Source organism: Molossus molossus, unplaced genomic scaffold (genome assembly GCF_014108415.1).
Source record: "Molossus molossus isolate mMolMol1 unplaced genomic scaffold, mMolMol1.p scaffold_m16_p_11, whole genome shotgun sequence".
NCBI classification, from domain to species: Eukaryota; Metazoa; Chordata; class Mammalia; order Chiroptera; family Molossidae; genus Molossus; species Molossus molossus.
Window position 1 is genome coordinate 31,266,565 of NW_023425346.1, and position 17,349 is coordinate 31,283,913.

Consider the following 17,349-nt stretch of genomic DNA (forward strand, 5'->3'; position numbering starts at 1 on the left):
CTTCTCTTACAATCTTATACTGGGGAATTTGGGTGGTAAGATAAGGAATATGTTTTCAAGTTTTAGTCCTATTGCTGGTTATTCCAGTTATTCCACTTGCTCTGGTTTCACAATTCAAAAATATTGAAGTGATGCAGAGATAAGACAACAGTGGGCCCTGATCCAGGGCATAACCGACATCAAATTCCTGAATGAACTGAAGATAGTTCTAAATACAATACTTTCTTCCATTCCAGAAATGTTAGTGGCAACTCTTAATTCAACCAGCAAATGGAAGGTGGTTTATATGTATTCCTTTGAACAGCTCATAAAGTCCAGAGAACTACACGAGATCTTTTAGATACCTTGAAGATCAACTTGACTTTTCTTAACTGTTGCACAGTATCAAATTCTGAGTACCACAACTTGAGAACTGGAAGTCTTGGAGAGAGTTTAAAGTACCACAATGATTGCTAATAACCCTGAGAAGTTGTAGAAATGGGCAGATAATTACAGGATGGATTTAATAGAAATACAGAATAATTTAGAGGAAGAGAAAAATAAAACATTATAAATAAGAAAGGGGAAAGCCTGACTTTGTGGAAAACGTGGGGATCAGTACGCCACAAGTAAAACATGAATTAACCATATAACATAGTTGCTTTATTTATTTTTTAATTAAAAAAAAACACCCAAATTTGTAGACTACAAGTGAGAATATTGGATTTTTTGAAAAGGCAATTATCCCCTAGCTATTTATATAATTATTTATTAAGCATCCATCATCTATGCTAAACAGGTAAGATCCCTACCTTCACAGAGCTTGCTCAAGTGTGGTAAATGACAAAGCCAGTATCTCTAATACTGCCATTAGTTTGTATTTGGTAGCCACTTGGCAGATACTGTGGGCTCTTTGAGTAAGTAATACTATTTTTATATTTTGCATCCAAGTCTGCATCTAGAACAGCACCTTGTAAGCAATCAACTTAGATTAAGGGATAAAAGTAGGCCCTAAATTTTGAAAAAGTAAACAATTGTCTGAACATCAAATAAGTCGATCAAAATCTGCAGGTATTTGCGAACCTATTTTACGTGCAGAACAGTTCTCAGTACAATGATTCGTGTATTAAAAGGAATGGTGGGAACAGATTCAAATTGCACATCGTGAAAACTGCCGCGGATATCCTGACCGGGGTGGACAGCCATCCTCCTGAAGATTTCTCCTTTTTAGCCGAAAGACAAAACGCTAACGCCTAAGCCACGGGGGTGGGATGCGTCGCTAAGATTTGTGGCACCGACACAGCAGCGCACGCACCGCGCTCGCTGGGGCAGCTCGGTAGGCGCAGCGGTCCAGCTCCCACCCGCGGCTTCCCGGCGCCCGGAGTCTGAGCGGACGAGGCGTCCCCCCAGAGGAAAGACAGGGCGCCGCAGACACCCTCCTGGAGCAGACACCCGCCGCTCGCTCCGCCTCGAAGTCCTCTTCTTGGGCCCTCCGGACCATCCGGGCGTGCGCTCCAGAGAGGTCAGTGTGGCGCGACTAGAAAAGCGGGTGCTCCGGGTCGCCCACCGCATCCACCCGCCGCCCCCTGGAGCCCCGCAGCCCAGCAGGCCAAGCAGGCCGGACGCCGAGGCCTCGCGGTATAAAGCCTCCGTCTGCCCCGCCTCCTTGTCCTCCCGCCGGCCCCGCCCTCGCTCTCTACTTCTCCCCCGCTCCCGCCTCGCTAGTTCGACAATCTCCTCGCGCTCCCGGCCCTGCACGCGCGCGGCGCCCCGCAGCAGCGACCGCCGCTGCCACCGTCGCCGCGGAGCGTTCCTTCGCGGTGCCTGCCTTCCAGCTTCGGACCGGAACCGGAAGTGTAGGGGGCGGGGCCGGCGGAGGCCAGGGGACCGAAAACGCGGCCGAGCTTGGAGCCCGGAGCCGGAGCCAGAGCCTGGACCAGAACTTGGCCGTCGCCTGAACCGCCGCCGTCGCCGCCCGCAGCTCCTTCCCCACGCCGCTGCCGCCTCGGCCGCCACTGCCTGGAGCTCGGCCACCAGTGGTCCGCGGACTTTGGGTGTCCGGGTTGAAGGTCGGTCGGGACGTCGGACCCAGCTCGGTTCCCGGACTGTCCGGGCGGCAGCGAACGCCGCCGCCGCCGCCTCCTCGTCGCCTCAGCCTGGCGTTTTGTTCCGAGAGACCCGAGAGGCGAGCGGAGCTGACAGTGATTTTGACAGTGATTTAAACCTGCTTTTGTTGTTGTTGGCTTTTCGTTGTTCGGTTTACTGTGTTGTGGGTGTGTGTGGCAGTTTTTCCCCCGTGGTGCATTTTTTTTTTTTTTTTTATTGTTGTGCTCTTTTTTTTTTTCCCTTTTTCTTTTTTCCTTCTTTTTTTTTTTTTTTTTAACCCCGTGAACGTTTTTTGGTCGGGGCTTCCGAATATGTTTTATGACGGTTGATTTTACACCAGGAGGTTTGTCTCCGAGGAAGACCCTGGGAACTGGATATCTAACGAGAACTTCCTACGGCTTCCCCGGCGCCTCGGGAAAATGGGAGCTGCTGCAAAGTTGGCGTTTGCCGTCTTTCTTATCTCTTGTTCTTCAGGTAGGTGCAGGGAGCGCGGCGCGGCGGGGCTGCAGCCGCTGCTGCCGCTGCTGGCGTTGCTGGCTGCCGCGGCTGTTGTTGGGTCGGCCAGCTCCCGTGGAGCCTGGGGAGCATTCCCCCCCACCCCGAGCCCCTCGGCTGCCACCCCCGAGGTCTGATTGCGATCTGGAAACCCCCATGAATTTTCCTCGTTCTGAGTTAGGTTGGTAACTGATAAGAGCGAGTGCTCTGTTGTTGTGGAAGTGAGAAAGTCATGGTTTTGTGGCCATAACACTGGAATGACAGCGCCGGGTGGCTTGCAATTAAGCCGCAGATACCACAAGTAACAATTTATGCAAAGGTTTGAGACCTGAAAGGCCTATCCCAACATGTCATTTAGTGTGGCATCCTCCAAAATAAGGGTGGTGTGTTTTTTTTAATCGTCTTTTAATTAGTGCTTCACCAGTGACTATCACGGCAGAGATCAAGTCAGTTGCTACTTAATTTTGACCGTGAGAAACAATAGATCATATCAGCAATTTCATTTGGGTCTCCCCTCACGTTTTCTTCAACTTCAGTGTCCAGCAGTGTTAAAAATAGTTGTAGTTCTTGGAGTATTAACTATAACCCAGTGCAGAAGAGGTATGCCGCTGTGTGTTGGTAATGTGCTGGCTTTCCACCACCATTTATGTGCTCTTTTCTGGCATAGATTTTGCTTACCTACGGAATAGTTATTTTAAACGCGTTGTATTGAGGCATTGTTTTCGCGTTAGAATAGCCCATTTGAAATGGTTCATACTGTCAAATACATTATATACATAAAATACATTTTGGCTCAGTGTTGAAAGAATAATCTGGCCCTTTTGTATTTGAAATTTTGATTTTGTGAGAGCGTCCTGTGGTTGCAACCAGTGGTTGGAAAACTAGCTAGTCTTTTGTATTTGAAAATCTGAATGAATACAGCATCTAGCTCAAAGGTGTGCAAATGTACATAACAGAGTTAGTTCCATAGATGAACAATTTTAAAGTCGCAATGGATCTATTTATCATAAAATTAAATATTCAATTACTAGGTTGTGAGATAGAATGGGGGGGGGGGCGGAGTTGACAGGTTTTAGGGCCATGTCTTTATCTCATTTGCCACAGGGAAATTAGAGGGTGGTAGTCTTTTCTTTGTGTACCTCCGTGATGTGTGTGTGTGTGTGTGTGTGTGTGTGCGCCCGTGTCCGTCCATCCTCCCCACCCCTCTTTTTAATAGAATCTTTTGTAATGTATAGAATTTTGCTGAATGGTACATTTCCTTGTGGTTAATAAATGGATAAAGTCTAGTCTTATGTCTGTAGTGGTATTGATCAGTTCCGGGTGGGCTGAATGTGTTGTGAAATGGCGATCATTGCCAGAGATTAACCAAAAGAATCATGTCTGTTTAAATGGAAGAAGGTGCATGCTTAAGGCAGGCTGACAGTTCTTTTTGTGCAGGGTTTAGGGAGGAAGATAAACAATGGTGTCTCTAAAATGAATGAATACCTTGATAACATTAAACCCCTTGTTTTTGTGACATGACTTAACCATGAGGTTTTTATTTTTTCGGTAGTATCTTTCTCCTCTGCCCATATATGTTCTGGTTGGTGAACTCCTCTTGTTCAAATCCCTCTTTCCAATCGATCCCCTGCCCTTTAGGAGGAGGGGCATCATGGCCACTGACCAAAGAATTGTGGACATTATTCCCTCCCAAGCTCACCTGAGTCACACTCATTGGTGAAGGAGGTTATTCTTGGGCAGTCTCAAGGTATTACTTCTGGAAAAGCAGGCTGCCACTACGGATTTTACAGCTTCCTCTGCTTGGTTTGGGAGAAAAAATAATTGAGCATTAGTTTCTTGTAGGATTATTTTCATTGGGCCAGGAGGTTAACAGCTGAAATTTTGAAATAAAGTAATTTTTGTGATAGAGCATATAGATATTGTACTTACATTAAACTGATATTAAATATTGTTGCATAGTTTTTTAAATAAACATTCATAGTTGAGGTAAAATATAATTCTATTGAAGATAATTGACATAATCTTAAAGACTTTAATCCATATTTATACATGAAGATTTTTAGAATTTAACATGTCTGTGTTTTAAAAGAGCTTTTGTTGTGAATCACATGCACTCTAAAAAAAGGATGATGATTATTTTTTTCCTAATTGATTTTTCTATGTAATTTGTAATCTAGCATGAGGATGGCTATTTTTATGAGAATTAAAATTTTTTCTCAAGTTTCCAGTTTTTTTGTTTCTGGATATTTGAACATTTTACCTCAAATTGAGAATAATAGTGAAGAACAATTTTATTTCAGGTGTTTAGGATGGATGTTTACTGCTTTTTTTTTTAGTATTTTGTGCATTTTTATTTTTCAATTTTCATTCCATGGTATGCACACTGGAGACTGATTTCCTGTAGGGTATGGCCAAGAGTATAATTTCCTTCTTTCCTTCTAGGGGAAACATTTTTGAGTTTTTACCTCATCCAGAAATGTCTACAGAGTCCCTTTGATTTTGGTATTTTTTTATCCCTCTTAGTCTTCTTCAGATTTTGTTTAAACAGAAACCTACTTAGTTTTTGTTTGTTTGTTTGTTTTTAAAGCATTGTGGTTACTTTGTACCTTTCTCCACAATTTGTTAAAATGTGAGGATGAGTTCTTAGTTTTATCTTACCTAAAGTGATGAAATTCTTGTGGTACTATTTGAGTTGCATTGAATAAGTTGAGAATTCCTTTGGATTCTGTGGGAGCTGGAACAGTCTGCTTCATATATTTGATGAAATAAGAAATGGAAACAAAGTAGTATGTGTATTTTCTTCAGTTCAGCTAGGCAATACTGCGCATATTTCTGTAAGTGTTATGTGTGGTCAGAGGGGGAATTGGCCATGCAATGAATCTTCTGGGACTCTTCTGAACTTTGGCTAACAAACAATAGCTATTAAATGCTTTGTTTTCTAAAAGGCAGAATCTCTTAATGTAGGCTGTGATCAAATTCAAATATAATATATTAGAACATCAAGAGCAGAAGAGAAATAAAATATCCACCCCACCATTCATTTTTATTTTTTTTGAGAAGCCAGTAGTTTTTAAGATTGGGTAACTTTTGCTCCCTACCCCCGCACCTCTCCTCCAAGGGACAGTTGGAGACATTTTTGGCTGTCCCAACTGTAGGGGAAGAGGGGAGGGTGTGCTACTGGCATCTAGTGGGTAGAGGGCAAGGATGCTGCTAATAACCCTATAATGCACTGAACAGCCTTCCACAACAAAGAATTATGTCTCAAAATGTAAGTAGTGTTGAGATGGAGATGGAGAAGGAGGAGGAGAAGCCTTACTTTATAAGTACATGGTATTGGTGATCTCTAGGTGACCTTGTATTAAGAGTTTTCATCTTTTCACTATCTTTTAAAAATAGAATGATTAAATTATAGAAAGACTATAGGTATATACATTATTTCATCTTATTATACTTTACTAAAAATACTTTGCTGACTGTTATGAATAAACTCTCCCATCATTTGTTATGATGGAGTGCTTATGAAGATTGCATATTCATGGATGGTGATGAATGATTGGTCAAGGTATCAAGTTTAATTATATTTGCTTTTGATTCAGTAGTTTATTTGCCATAATAATAATCTTTAAGGGTATTTCCTTTTATCCTTACTGAAATTACTGCCTGGCTGTAGGGTGGCATGAGAGAGAGAGAGAGAGAGAGAGAGAGAGAGAGAGTTTAACATGTAGCCTGAAAGTTTTGTAAATTTTGTATAGAAGAAATATGTCCATTATTACATGATTCCTGAATGATTCAGGGGCAAATTCTGTTTTTTGTTTGTTTTAAGGCTATATATTTTTTTGTCTAGCTAACTTTAATTTCAAGAAACTTTTAAAGTGATTTCTTAATTACCTAGTTTTCTTGAAAATCATTAGCAGGGTTTTGGTTTCCATTAGGCTCATTTAGACTATACTAAGTAATATTCTGTGATCTATTGTAGGCCCTTGTCCTTTTTAAGGTTAAAATTTGACCATAATTAATAAGTGCTTACTACATTTTTAAGTCTGGTTTTAAGGAAGTTAACTCAGCCAGCCAGGATAAAAATTACAGTGACACTCTTAAAATAAATGGTATTACACCGGTGAGAGGAAAAATTCTGAAGTCACTCCCACAAAAAGTATGCCAGTATGCCTCATATTGTCTTTGTAAAACACCTCCCATATATATCCCTGTTACTACTGACATTTTACCTTTTGGGTCTGTCAGAATCACTGTTTAATGACAAGTAAAGCATAATTAAGCCAAATGAAATTTTAATAATCTCTAAACTATCCCTTTAGATTCTAAAACTGTTTTGTTGCTTTTTTACTTTTGTGAACACTCTTATTTCTCATCTTTTGTGTCTTATAAATCTGTGATTTAAATTTTTCTTTTTATGCTCTCTTACATTGCCATTTGTTATGGTGCCCCTCAGATAGTAAGTTAGGTAAGGATGGCAGTGCTTGATATTGGGATTACTAATTTTCCTTCAATTTTTGTTCATATTCTATAACTTATCATTTCTTCCCTTCTCTTTCATTATAGTTCCCTTTCCACTTTTCTTCTTTGTTTACTCTCTTCTACCTCCATTCCTTCTGTGCTTTTCTGTACTGTAGGCTGCTTGCTTATGGAACCCACTCATTACTTAGCATCAAGGGTGGCTCAAGAGGGCTCTCACCCATAGTTTAAATGAAAATAGATTGAATTTCGAATGCTTGAGAATTGACCAGATAATCTTTTCCACTGTTCTTTCATTTGTTGGTTTCTGGAATACCACACACACACACTTGGGGGTAGTGTTACTGTAGGAATCAAATGGCTTTATCAAACTTTAGATTGCTCTTATTCCTTTTTTAATATTCTGTTTTTCTTTAACTCTTTGCTGGTTTCAAAAAAAAAAAATCTACCTCCTGTTAATATTCATTCATGATCTCTGTTTAAACCAAAATTTGACCAGACCAGAGAGTATATTCATTGCCACAGCTGGGACCACGTTAGAGTACCTCTGTGGTAAATTTAATTTTATTTGGTTATAATAGTCATGTCTAGACAGAACATTGATTTTAAATTGACTATTGAACATGGAAGTTCCAGGAATAGTGTATAGAGGAAGAAGAAAGAGAAGTCAAGAAGGTAAGAAAACTATTGTAAGAGAGCAACTGACTTCCCTTCATTCTCTAACTAGATTTCTATTAGTCACTTGCATATACTTAATGCATCTAGTGGTCAGGTTTTGTTTAATAAAGGGACCTAAGGGGAATGTGTTGTTGTCTTTGATGTTCGAGTTCTTTTTTTTTTCAATCCTCTTTCGAGGATATGTTTATTGATTTGAGAGAGAGAGAGGTCAGTGTGAGAGAGAAACATCAATCAGTTGCCCCCTGTACACGCCTGACCAGGGATAGAACTTGCAACCTAGGTATGTGCCCTGACTGAGAATCGAATCCATAACCTTTGATGTACGGGATAACATTCCAACCATCTGAGCCACCCAGCCAGGGCAAGGCTGGATTTCTTATACTGTTATAATGGTGGGCTCAAGTGGAAAAAATTGAGAGGTTCTATGGATACTAAACAGGAATGTGGTTGTTGGTGGTCATTAGATTTGGGTTCTGGTGCCAGCATTGCCAATGTCTATCTCATCATCATTTTTCTTACCTGAATTATTGTAGTAGCTTTCTAGCTAAGATTTAGCTAGTTCCTTGTTACTACTTCCTCTTCTAGTCCATCCTAGCTGCTACATTGACCTCATTAAAAAATAAATTTGAATATGTCACTCCTGCTTAAAACCTTTCACTGACTGAGTCACCTTTAGCATAAAAACTAAACAAGCCAAACAGAGAAAGACAAGTATCATATGATTTCACTTATTTGTGGAATATAATGAACATAACAGTCTGAGGAATGGGGTAGTCCCAGAGATGTGGAAGTGGGGTACAGACTGACAATCCCCAGAAGAGGGGGTGGTGGGGGAGAGATAAACCACAGAATTTATATGCATGTGTGCATGAACAATGGACATGGACAACAAAGCTGGGGACAGGGTGGGGAGAGAGGGAGAGGGGCAAATCAGTGGGGGATAAAGAGAAACATCTGTAACAAAAATAAATTAATTAAAAAAATGATACACTTACAATTAAAAAACAAAACAAAGCACTAAAGTCTTAGAATGGCATACAAAGTCCTTTATTATTTGGTCCCTGCCTGTTTTCTCTAACCTCTTGGGATAGTAGCCAAGAGTAAGACTCTGGGTTAGATTTTTCTCAGTTTACTTCTTTTACATCCTGGCTTCTCAACTTAACCATGGACAAATCACTTCACCTTTTGTGCTTGTTTTGTCATCTACAAAATGGGGATATTAATAGTGCCTACCTCAGAGAGTGGTTTGAAGATTAAATGTCATACAAGTGCTAGGTAGTCTGCTCTGGCTCCTCCTCAGCATGAGTCCTATACTCCAGCTTCACAAACTTGACTTGCTGTTTCCTGAATGTGTCATCCTTTATTGTACATCAGTCTGGTACTCGGCTACCTTTTTGTGCACGTTATTTCTTCCTCGAAGTCTTACTTGGCTAGCGGACATTTTTCCATTTTTTGTTCAGATAGAGTGGGAGGAAGGGAGAGAGGGAGAGAGAGAGAGAGAGAGAGAGAGAGAGAGAGAGAGAGAGAGAAACATTGAAGTGAAAGGGACACATCGAGTGGCTGCCACCCGCACAACCAACCAGGGCTGGGGACAAACTGCAACTGAGGTATGCACCCTTAGCGGTAACCAAACCCAGGTCTCTCTGAACCACAGGCCGATGCTCTAACCGCTGAGCCAAACTGACCAGGGCTAGCTCCTTGTTTTTAAGACTGAGAAGTATCACCTCTTCAGAAACATTGTTTTGTTTTGTTTTTAATTTTTATTTATTAATTTGTTTTTGTTGCAGATGTTTCTCATTTTTCCCCCATTGACACCCTCCTCCCCTCTTCAGAAACATTTTCTCTGCCACTCAACCCAGACTGAGTTAGTTGCTTTCTGTTTTCTTACATGTTGTAAATTACCTTGATTCCAGTAATTATTGCAAATGTTTACCTTCCTGTATACACTTTAGAATATGAGTTTTTGAAAACATCTCTTTTTTCACAGACCCAATCCTAGAACCTGGCACTTAATAGGTGCTCAGCAAATGTTTATTGAATGAATGAAGTGAAATTTGATCATTCCTGAGTCTGAGTTTTTTATGTGTTAAAGTGGTAAACTTGGATTAAATGATCTCTGAACTTTTCTCTACTCTAAAAGCTTTCTGATTCTTTAATTTTAAGGTTAGAGTTTAATAGTGACATTTTATTAAGAAAAAATTATTTTGGCTCGGCTTTTTTTTATATATATATATCATTAAGTTCTGTTCATTTTTAAAAAATACTGTCTCTGATCCTTAGACTAAATCTTTTAATATAATTTGAATCATGCAGATTTAGAAGTCATCTTAGAGATCTTCAAGTTCAGTGATGATTTCAACTTTTTTATTATAACCCATAATAAAAAATACACATTGCATCATGACTTAAGTACCATATACATAAATATGTATGTATATGTATCAAAAATAGAAGTTTCTTTAACTCTTAACTGTGTGCAGGATACTTTTATTTATTTTTATATTCTGTTTTATTTTAAAATTTCACTTATGACCCATCAATTGATTCCATGATCAGTGGGTACTAAACTCCTGCAAAACTCTCACTAGTTCAACAATTTCTTACTCTCTTTACCTGGTACTCCTGAGGAGAGAAGGAATCTAAATAAGTAAATATTTGCAATGAAAAATAATGTGCACTGAAAAATATGCTCATTATTTAATCTACAATAGAGAACATGTAATTAGGTGCAGAATGGAGGGAAAACTGGTTCCAACGCAGAACATGGACCTGCCCTGGCTGAGTTAGTTCTCTCTTCTGGACTAGCTGGATGAATTAAGCACACACAAAGGTACTAAAACAAAATTAGTTGTAATTTTGAAGAGTTCAGATTTTTCCATTTAGGAAAGTCTTGCTGGAAAATATAGATCCTAATAGTAGGAAAAAATGTCTTGGCAGGAGGTTGAGAAGTTTATTCATCTTACTATGAAGGAAAAGATACAAAACAGGATCAGGAACACAGAGAGCATTTGAGAGTAAACTTGATCATGGATGAAAGGCAGTTTGAATGAAGGAGTTTTGACTAAATATGAAGAAGAGATTGATGAGAAGGTGTTTAGAATTGCTTGAAGAAGCAGAACAATCTCAGTTGAGGGTGTTAAGTCCAAATGAAAAGTAATTGAAACCTGGAGGAATTAGGAGTGGATGATATGATCGTGATTGATGTCCCAACTGCATATATGTGGAATATAGGACAGAAAAGCAGCCTGAAGATTGAAGTAGTATGGTAGCACTACTAAATAAAATTAGTAAAGAAATAACAAGCCAAAAGAAAAGAGGAGTCACTTTCATAACAAAAGAAATTCTACACACAGATATGGGTTTAGATTATAAGCGTGAATGAAAATATAGACATAGATTTGGAAATATAGAAGCACATAAAACACTTGGTAGCATGTAATACTTTATTATTATTATTATTTTTTTTGTAAATCCTCACCTGAGGATATTTTTCTATTTATCTTCAGACATAGTAGGAGGGAGAGATAGGGAGAGAAAGGGAGAGAGAGAAACATCAACGTGAGAGGGACACATCGACTCCTTGCCTCCCTCATGACCCCAGACAGGGCCGGGACAAACTGCAACCGGCCCTTGGCTGTAATCGAACCCGCAACTCATTGGTCCGCGGGCTGTCACTCTACCGCTGAGCCAAACCTGCCAGGGCTAATACTCTTTTATAGGACAGAGACACTGTATGATGGATATGTAGCCATTGTGCTGTCGATTTAAAGATTTATAAGCACTAGTGGCTCAATATGTTGTTTTGTATTTGAATATTCTTTGAAATCTACATGAGACATTCTCACAGTAAATTATACTGTTCTATAGAAGTAGATTTAGAAAGTTTCCTGATGTGATGTATGCTATTCATGCCTGAATCTTAAACCTTTTCAATACCATTCTTTTGGACTAGATAAAAGCTCTTCTTTCTTTGGTGACTCTTTTCTTAGCTTTAGTCACATTGGGAATCATTTTATTGTCTAATGTTGCTGAAGAAAATAAATGTAAAGCAATAAGATAATTATTAGAAGGACCCATGTAGGGAGCAGTTGCCTTTTAAAAAAATGAATTATCTTTTGTAATATAATAAAAATAAGCTCATCAGTATGTAATGTTTATTTTTTCTGGTTATGATTACTAACTTTACAATTTATACTTTATAGAAATGAGACCTTAATTATTAGGGAAGATCTGTTGGTCTTCACATCTTTATGATTTACATGATACATCAAGCTTGTTTCAAGGCATTATTTCAAGAGGAAAGGAAGGGGCATGTTATGAGATCTTGGCAAGTTTCTAAAACTCAGAGAATTGAAAATATTTGTAAACCACTATGTATTAAGTGAAATAATGTGCCATTTAATAATATGTGGTTCATAGATCTTACATATATGGGGTGGGCAAAAGTAGGTCTACAGTTATAAGTATACGAAAGTTTATTCTTGTATTATTATTTTATTATTTGTATTCCAACTATAAGCCTACTTTTCCCCACCCCTGTAATATTAGTTTTAAACCTATCTTTAAATCTTATTTTTAAAAAAATGTTGTGTGTAAAACATTTCACTGTAAACCTACTTTTGCCCACCCCTGTAAATGTTAGTTTTTAACCTATCTTTAAGTTTTATTTTTTTAAAATGTAGTGTGTAGAGTGTAAACCATTTAAAAATATAGACTTACTTCTTGGGGGATATTTTTAAATGTTGGTAAATTAATTATCAGTTAATGTGAGATAATATTCTGATTAAGTGATTCAGCCAAAGAAAATACCGATGAAGAGTAACAAATAGGTGCCAGGAAATATCTAGACATTCAGATATCATGGTTCTTTTAAAAGTTTTTTAAAGTCTTGTTGTTTTAGCATGCATTAAAAAGGAAACACTGAAGTAAAACTTCATCTCTATTTATTTGTTGGAATTTGAAATATTTTTCTTAGACAGTTTTACTTAAGCCTTCAGTGTTTTAAAATTTTTCATGTAAAAGTAAAGTCTTGAAAGATTCTAAAGACTGTTTTGGGGTAACAGCTACAAGCTTCAAAAACATCCTTCAGTTTTGAGATCAATATTTTGAATGTGGTGTAATATTTTGGACTCAAATTTTAGAATCTCTATTCAAATCCCTTCTTTCCTACTTAACTCTTCTTTGACCTTGGCAACCACTGAGAACCCACTTATTTCTAAATTAAAGAGGATGAAGTAATTTAATTAGTAAATATTGAACTATATGCCAGACACTGTACTAGGTGCTTGGGATGCAACAGTGAACAACACAGACATGATTATGTCCTTATGGAGCTTACAGTCATAAAGTAAGTAATCAAATGAATAAAATACTTACAAATTGTCATATGCGCAATGACAGAAACAGACAGGGTCCCAAGAGGGTGACTGTCTCCTGTCACATGTCACAATCTCTAATTACTTAGTTTATTTATCTACCTATTTATCTGCCCTTTCCACTACTGGAGTGTATGTAGGCTGTGAGAGAGGGTGAACCACCTCTCACCTTCATTGAAATTCCCCCAAGGGATAGCACAGTTTCTGGCAGAGTAGAAGCTCAGTAAATATTTGACTGGCTGCCTGAAGAAATGGATGCAATGATGGGATTGGAGAAATAGTCAGGGACAAGATCATGCAGGGGTTTTGATCTGATGTGAGAAGGAATTGGAATGAAATCCAAAGGGCAGTGGGAAGCAAAGAGTTTTGAGAAGCTAGATCTGGGTTATGTGTTAAGAACACTTTGGCAGCTATTTGGAAATATAGTGAAAGAATGTAGTAGTGAAGAGGTGAGACCAGTTAGGAGACTGTTACATCAACCTAAGCTAGAGAGACTCTCCAAGATCCCTTCTAGCTTTGAACATTCTCTGTGTTTTAAAACTTGCCTACACTTACCAGTCGTCTGTTTAGTCATTCCATTTTCTTCTACTTACTATTACTTAAAAAGAAATGGATGGGTTTATTGTGCACATGAGAACTCTGAATACAGTGTCTTAAAAAAAAAAAAAAAAAAAAAAAAAAAAAAAAACCTCAAAAAGGAGATACTAAAACAGACATTGAATTTTTGTGGCAAATTTCTACCTCAGATTTTGAGCATCTGCTAATTTATATTCTTATTTACTAAGCATTCCTATTTCTATCTGGAACTTTGGCTTTACTTATTTTCAAGTAGCTGTTTTTTCATGAGATCACACCTCTTATTGTTTTAAACATGTTCGATACTGTATTGTTGGTATGGTTAAAGATTGAGAAATAGAAACTCAACGTATTTTGTATCTTAATTGTTAGGAATTTGATATCTTTATAGGTTATTAAAGTCTCACAATAAAGGCTGAAAGGGTATATAGTTAATACTATGGGCTATTATTTTTACTCAGGGCTATGGCCTCCACCTCTCTAAGTTGTCAGCTTGAATATTTTTTTGTCTGTGAAGGATTCCAAGCCTCTGCTATTGGTGGGAGGGGAGAGTTGGTGCTTGGCACAGGGAAATCAGCTTTATATTGGCAGAAGCTCAGTAGCATCATCTTTGACTAGGAAAAACTACGTGATTACACAGAGATTAAACCAGAAGAAATATTAAACTTTACTGAATTAAAAAATATAATGATGGCTACCTCTTTTCATTTGGTTTCTTTAATTTTGGAAGCAAGTAAAGCTAACTATCCTTGGTAAGCTACCTTTTATAAAGAAGTGTAGTTTCACCCTGTAAATATTGTAAGTCATTTTATTTATTACCTTAGATAAAGTAGTTCTAGAAAGAGAACTGGTTGCTAGGCTTTGTGTTACCTGGTTGTGAAATTTTATGCTTGCAGAATTAGTGAATAGAATTAGCTGATTGTTTTTATTTAAGCCAAGACTTGAAATTACTTGTATAAAAGTATATTTTAAAATGTTATGGGCAGAAATGAAAAGACAAAGTTAGAAGATAAATTTTGAGTAAGATATAATTGTGAGATATTGACTTATGCAAGATGGGCAAGGTAATAGTAAAACAATTTGATTAGTAGGCAATCAGAAGTAGAATAAACCACCTTTTAAATGACCAGGAAAAATGGTTGACTAGCTGCCGAGCATCTTTATAACAAACCTTACCTGGTAACCTTTTATATTCTCTTCCTTAGTTCTTTAAAGATATATAAACCTGGGTATTGGTATTGAATTAAGAAATAATTGCTAATTATATTGTTTGTTAAAATGTAAATAGAGATTGCCTGTTAACCGAGAGGGCTAGAAATAATGGAAGCAATTAAATTAGGAGGCTTTAACTAGTGAGAGGGCCTAACAAACTGTGAGGTACTATTTTCTGTTATTACTACCTCTATCAGAATGACTTATGAAAAATAAACTGAAGTTGATCCTTACTTCTGAAGGATAGAGTCAAGTCAAAAGACTAGGGTCAGAGAAGAAGTGTGCTTTTTCCTTTTGAATTAGTTAGTGAAGGGTAGTTTTGATCTCTCTTTCACTACAGGAGCCTGAGAATAGCCCCTACTAAGAATTGAATTCCTACCCTGGCCGGTTTGGCTCAGTGGTTAGAGCATTGGCCTGTGGTCCAGAGAGACCCAGGTTCCTTTCCCACTAAGGGCGCGTAACTCGGTTGGAGTTTGTCCCCGGCCCTGGTTGGTCGTGCGGGTGGCACCCACTCCATGTGTCCCTTCACGTCGATGTTTCTCTCTCTCTCTCTCTCCCCTTCCCACTCTACCTGAACAAAAAATGGAAAAATGTTCTTGGGTGAGGATTAAAAAAAAAATTGTAGTTCCTTTTAGTCTAAAAATATATATTTAGCAACCCCAGTTAAGCAACATTTTTATCATTAATAACTAGTCTTATTTCTATGATACAGAAAATAAATCAGCAGAAGAGTAGATGAGCCTAGTCTGTTACAGATTATAGAATATTCTACCATTGGGACATGTGGTTGGCCAGTAGAGGCTAGTTAATAGAAATAAAAGCTATTCTTGTTGGTACAATTGTAGCTGTTGGTTAGAAAGAATGATTTTCTAAAAAATAAACTAACAGCAGTAAGAATGTTGTTCATCTCAAAATCAGTGAAAATAATTATGCAGGTCTTGGGCTGGTATAGTAGAAAGAGCAAACATTCTTTAGGGAGAAAACTTTGGTGTTGGGCATTTCTTTACTATGGTATGATGATATACCATGTGAACTTCGGATAATTCCATAACTTCAGTTTCTTCAACTGTGAAATAGAGCGTTTGTAATACTAATACCTACCTTACAAGATTACAGTGAAGGTCAAAGGCTATGTACACAAATGCAATAATACTTGCATATACATATATACATGAAACTTCAAAATAGTATTTCAAATATTTGTAATAATGCAATGATTTATTAAAGGAGTAGAGAGCAAACAACTGAATATAAAATACTAGAGAATGTCCCGGGGAACCTTTTTTCTGCCAAGGGCCGATATTTATAACATCATTCTCTCTCCATACAAAACTATCAACTTAAAAATTAGCCTGCTCTATCTGGTCAGGCTAATTTGGTGAGGCATATGATGTTAGCTGGTATTAATTGTGAGCCTTATGCACTCCGCGGGCTGGACATTTCCCACCCCTGCTTTACAGTCACCTTAAAGCACTGCTTGATAAGGCCCCTTTCTGACCTCATCTTTTGCCATATTGGCCCTCTGGTGGTTTATATAACAAACCAAGTGTTTTTTATTTCTCTGAGCTTTTTTTTTTTCACTTGCCTTCCATTAATACTTATGATGGGGACCATAACTGACTTATTACTGTAGTTTCCCCAGTGTCTGACACATAATAGGTGTTTAACAAATATTCGTCATGGACAATATGTAAATGAATCAGTGTGACTGTCTTCCAATAAAACTTTATAGGTACTGGAGTTTTATTTTTATTTGTGACAGATACTATTCTTTTGATTTTTTTTTTTTCCAACCATTAACATGTAAAAACCATTGTTCAGGGGTTGTACAAAAACAGGCTACAGACTGAATTTGACCTGTGGGAGATAGTTTACCAACCCCTGATACACTGTGTAAGTATCACCCCTTCCCTTACTTACAAACATATTATGTTCCAAAAGCTTTGGAACCTAGGAAGCATTTTCTTACAAGTATTGTTGTTATGTGTGTTGGTTAAGTTCCCAGACCAATCTACAAGCCTGTTTTACCTCTGTTGTTCTGTATTACAGCAATACAGCTAACTTTACCCTCAGGAATAACACTATGGCTGAGGGAAAATGGATTTCTCCCCAGAATTACTAGAATTTCCTTATTCCCTGATCTCTGTTTCACCTGCTGCAATTTGCATCCTGGAAGTACCTTGCTCCCTGGAGCTCCAGTAGGGTGGTATGGTGACCAGACTAAAAAGAAATTCATGTATGTGGTTAGGGAGGAGGGCATGGGAGAAGAGTTGTAGGAGAGAGAAGGAAGGAAGGAAGGAAGGAAGGAAGGAAGGAAGGAAGGAAGGAAGGAAGGAAGGAAGGAAGGAAGGAAGGAAGGAAGGAAGGAAGGAAGGAAGGAAGGAAGGAAGAAAGAAAGAAAGAAAGAAGAAAATATCAGAATGAAATATCAGTTATCTGTGTGACTATATCTATA

At 38.2% G+C, this 17,349-nt stretch overlaps 1 protein-coding gene across 2 annotated transcripts in view; it reads left to right on the top strand.

Moving 5' to 3' along the window:
* The first annotated feature begins 2,147 nt into the window (after positions 1-2,147).
* Positions 2,148-17,349, top strand: part of ACVR2A (activin A receptor type 2A) — an 89,359-nt gene continuing 74,157 nt past the window's right edge. The window contains exon 1 of one of the 2 annotated variants that reach the window (XM_036254629.1): positions 2,148-2,559. In XM_036254629.1, coding sequence (XP_036110522.1) covers positions 2,505-2,559 — 55 coding nt within the window. In that variant the 5' untranslated portion in view covers positions 2,148-2,504. The remainder of the gene's footprint in view (positions 2,560-17,349) is intronic. The other variant, XM_036254628.1, reaches the window with a different exon arrangement.